This window comes from Otolemur garnettii, unplaced genomic scaffold (genome assembly GCF_000181295.1).
Source record: "Otolemur garnettii isolate 467f Iridium unplaced genomic scaffold, OtoGar3 scaffold00005, whole genome shotgun sequence".
Classification (NCBI taxonomy): domain Eukaryota; kingdom Metazoa; phylum Chordata; class Mammalia; order Primates; family Galagidae; genus Otolemur; species Otolemur garnettii.
In genome coordinates, this window is record NW_003852400.1 from 1,363,027 (window position 1) to 1,366,895 (window position 3,869).

The 3,869-nt window shown below is 33.4% G+C and overlaps 1 protein-coding gene across 1 annotated transcript in view; it reads right to left on the minus strand.

Annotated features, from left to right (window-relative positions):
* The window catches only part of BCAP29 (B cell receptor associated protein 29), a 54,223-nt gene that overhangs the window by 41,494 nt on the left and 8,860 nt on the right, over positions 1-3,869 (minus strand). Inside the window, exon 2 of the mRNA XM_003782589.3 lies at positions 3,668-3,768. Within this exon, the coding sequence (XP_003782637.1) occupies positions 3,668-3,768 (101 nt within the window). The remainder of the gene's footprint in view (positions 1-3,667; positions 3,769-3,869) is intronic.

Here is a 3,869-nt window from a genome sequence, read left to right on the forward strand (position 1 = left end):
AAATTCCTAACTTTTGACTTTATATTTGCATGTCATCATTATTACTGAAAATCTTAGTTTAATACCTTTAACATACTAATTACCTTATGCTGAAATATACATGAAATAGCTTTTAAATTACTAACAACGAAAGACATTGATGCTTGTGATTCAGCTTATTTGGTAATTAAATGGGAATAACATTTCTGAATCTATTATATAGTTTCAATAAAACTGTCCATTTCATTAGGTTTTCAGATTTATTTGCATAGTTATACAAAGTATTCTCTTAAATTATGTTCTTAAAACTTCCTTTATCTTAACAACTATTCCCCTTTGTCATTCCTTAGATTGCCTCAGTGTATATAGTAAGAGCCTACCAACCACTATGAATTATAAGTTATTTTGAGTAGGCAGTAGTTTCATTATATAGAAATGCTGAAGATTAAACAATAACAATAAATTAATAAATAATTTAATTATATTAAATTAAATATAATATTTAATAATATTAAAAAGGTCTATAACTATAAATGATTATAGAAAACCACTCATAGAATGAATCACTTATGCATATATAATCATAAGGAAACAATGTCTAAAAAATGGAATGAGGTCAACAATAAGGCAAGGGTATGACATATAATCAATTTTATAAAAATCTTATGAAGATAAGTCTTTTCTTGGATCACTCATGGAAACTTTCAAATCTTGGGTTGCATTTCCACTGACCCTAAACATATTCCTGAGCTCTAACCTCCTTTCTGCCTGTTACCACGTCCTAAATATCTGTGCATGCACGCACACTTTTCAGTTAGTCCTGGCTCTAGGACATAAATACTTTGTAATAGTTACCTTATTTGGAGAGAGAATACACAAGAAAAATAAAATAAATTCCAAGGTAAAATATAAAGTAAGCTTGAAGTAATCCCTGGTTTTGCATTATTTACATCATTGCTATGTACTTCATATATTACTGCATTTAAGCCTTGAAACACCTTAATTAAGTAGGTGTTATTACCCATTTTGAGATGGAGACACTGAGACTTAGAGGATAAGTACCTATGTGCCTGCCTTAACTATCCATGATGTCCCTATTTTCTGGATATTACCCACTCTGCTCAAAAATGTAGGCTTTAGCCAGCAGTCATTATTCTGCCTTGTAACCTAACCCTTATACCTTACCCCTCTCCCAGGTCCTACGTTACCACATGAGGGTGAACCCTGGGTGATAGCTGGTCCAATTTTTTTCCTTTGAATTGGAAATGGGATTCAGAGATGCTAATTAATCCTTGTATATGGCTGGAGTGATAACACTTAGTATGTATGTGGTACCCATTTTCTGGCTGGGGAACAGAGTATCAGAGTCCATACAGATAAGGAAGAATGAAGTAGACACAGGAAGAAATGCAGTGTCAAGAAAAAGAACACTTCAGTTCCTACTACTAGTCCCTTCTTGGAATCAGACTTCCTGCCTTCCCTGGGCTACTAGGAAATGACCCTATATTTTATTAGAAGTTCCCCTTTCTTTATCAAGCAAGTTCAAGTTGGTTTCTGATATATGTTACCAAAAAGAACCTGGACTATAGCTCCCCTTTCTTACATGATAAATAGCAGATTTCAGTAGAAATTTTTGTGGTAATTTTAGAGTTAAAAGATCACAATACTCCAGTAGGAGATGTAGAGATTATTTCCATGTCTCCCTTTATTTAAATCAAACTCATAGAAATAAAATGACATTCCAAAGATCCTTTAGCTAGCTAGAGGCAAAGGTAGAACTTTTTTTCCTTACTGTTTATTACTCATTTATGATGACTAGTTATGTGGCTGGAGATTTAATATATACATGTACCATTAGACAAATATTGGTATTTTGAAAAGAGGCACAATCCCATCCTCTCCCTAATAAAATTATCTTCCTGTTTTTTTCTTTTATAATACTATATCCTCTTGTATCAGAAATTCTCAGTTTTTCTTTTAGTAGAGATAAGGTCTCATTCTTGCTCAGGCTTGTCTCCAATTTCTTCTTCTTCCTTTTTTTTTTGAGAGAGGGTCTTACTATGTCACCCTCGGTAGAGTGCTATGGCATCATAGTTCACAGCAACCTCAAACTCTTGGGCTCAAGCAATTCTCTTGCCTTAGCCTCCTAAGTAGCTGGGACTATAGGTGCTCACTACAATGACTGGATTTTTTTTTAGAGACAGCATCTCGCTTTTGCTCAGGCTGGTCTTGAACTCATGAGCTCAAGCAATCTACCCACATCAGCCTCCTAGAGTGCTAAGATTACAACCTTGAGCCACCATGCCTGGCAAATTCTCAGTGTTATAAAGAGGATTCTAATTCAAAGGATGGTGGTTTGGAACATGGAACATGTTTTCTCACAATACAGTGTCAAAGATGGTGTTCCATGTTGACCCATGCAAAATCTCCTTAACCCACAGTACAACAACTCTGAGGGAATTCTGAGGGGCAGACAGACATACTATGTAGTGTGTTTCAAAAGATAAAGTGCCAAGAAGTGGCATTTTAAGAAGTAGCTGGGTAATCTTAGACAAATCACTTAATCTCTCTCAGCTTAGTTACTTTCTCTTAAAAACAATGGTGATTATTAAGATTCATGGAACTTCTGATTTGACAAGAACCTTAAAGGTCCACTTCTAATTTCTAAGAGATTATTATCATGAAAATGTTGAACACGCTGCAAAAATTATTGTAATAAATACCTATAATCCCATCACCTAGATCTAATGATTACCATATTTGCTTTATCTGGCTTTTAAAAAACCATTTGAAAATGAGTTGAAACAATCAGAACACTTGATTCCTAAATATTTCAACATGCAGCTCCTAAGACTAAGGACATACATATTCCTACATAAAACGTGTTGGTAAAGTCTTTCAGTAAAGGTAGAGATAGTAAATATTTTAGGTTGTATAATTCCAACTACTCAACCCTGTATTTATTTGTCTGGGGAAACAGGCATAAACAATATGTAAACAAATGAGCATGGTTATGTTCCAATAAAATATGTACAAAAATAGGCAATTAGCCCATAGGCTATAGGTTGCTGACCCCTGCTATATAGTAACAATGTTACTATCACAACTAAAGTTAATAAAAATTCCCTAATAATCAACCCATGTTCAATTTTTTACAATAGTCCCCAAATCTACATTCTAGTTGCTTTTTTCAAAACCAGGATTCAGTCAAGAGTCACATCCTGCATCAAAGATTCCATTTGGGAGCCTAATAACTCTATTCTTTTGTTTACTTCCCTAACAGCTAAGCTCCCAAATCCCTAGGACACCATAGTATAATGGTGACAGCATGAGAGATAATATCTGGTAACTTTGAAAAGAAGACTATGCATTAATGGATTACATTATTTATTTGTTTACTTTTCATTTTTAAAATCCCAAACATCAATTTAAACCAGCTAATTCACTGCATTTAAATCTTAACCTAAAAGAGGTGCAGAATCACTGCACTCTGCTGAAATTTATGCTTATATGGACAGACTAGTAATATCTACCAACTGTATGTCCATATATATATATCTCCTCTATATACTATCACTATATGAAGTCAACTGTACATCAATAGTAACATTAGCTTAATTAAAAACCAAGAAACTCATTTTAAAGAATCTAGAATTATACTTATTCAAAGAAGGGACCTAGTACTTACCTAGAAATAGAACAATCAATAGGATTATAATGGTAAGGAAAGCCTTGTTCCAAAAAGTTGCAATTTTGCTCCAGAAACTAAATGAAAAAATCTTCTGCCATCTGTAAAGAAATACAATAAACTAATATAACTAATTGCATTAGTTATAAAAAACCAGAAGAAGATTTTGGCAATTGTGTAGTGAGTAAAATAAATTACAGAA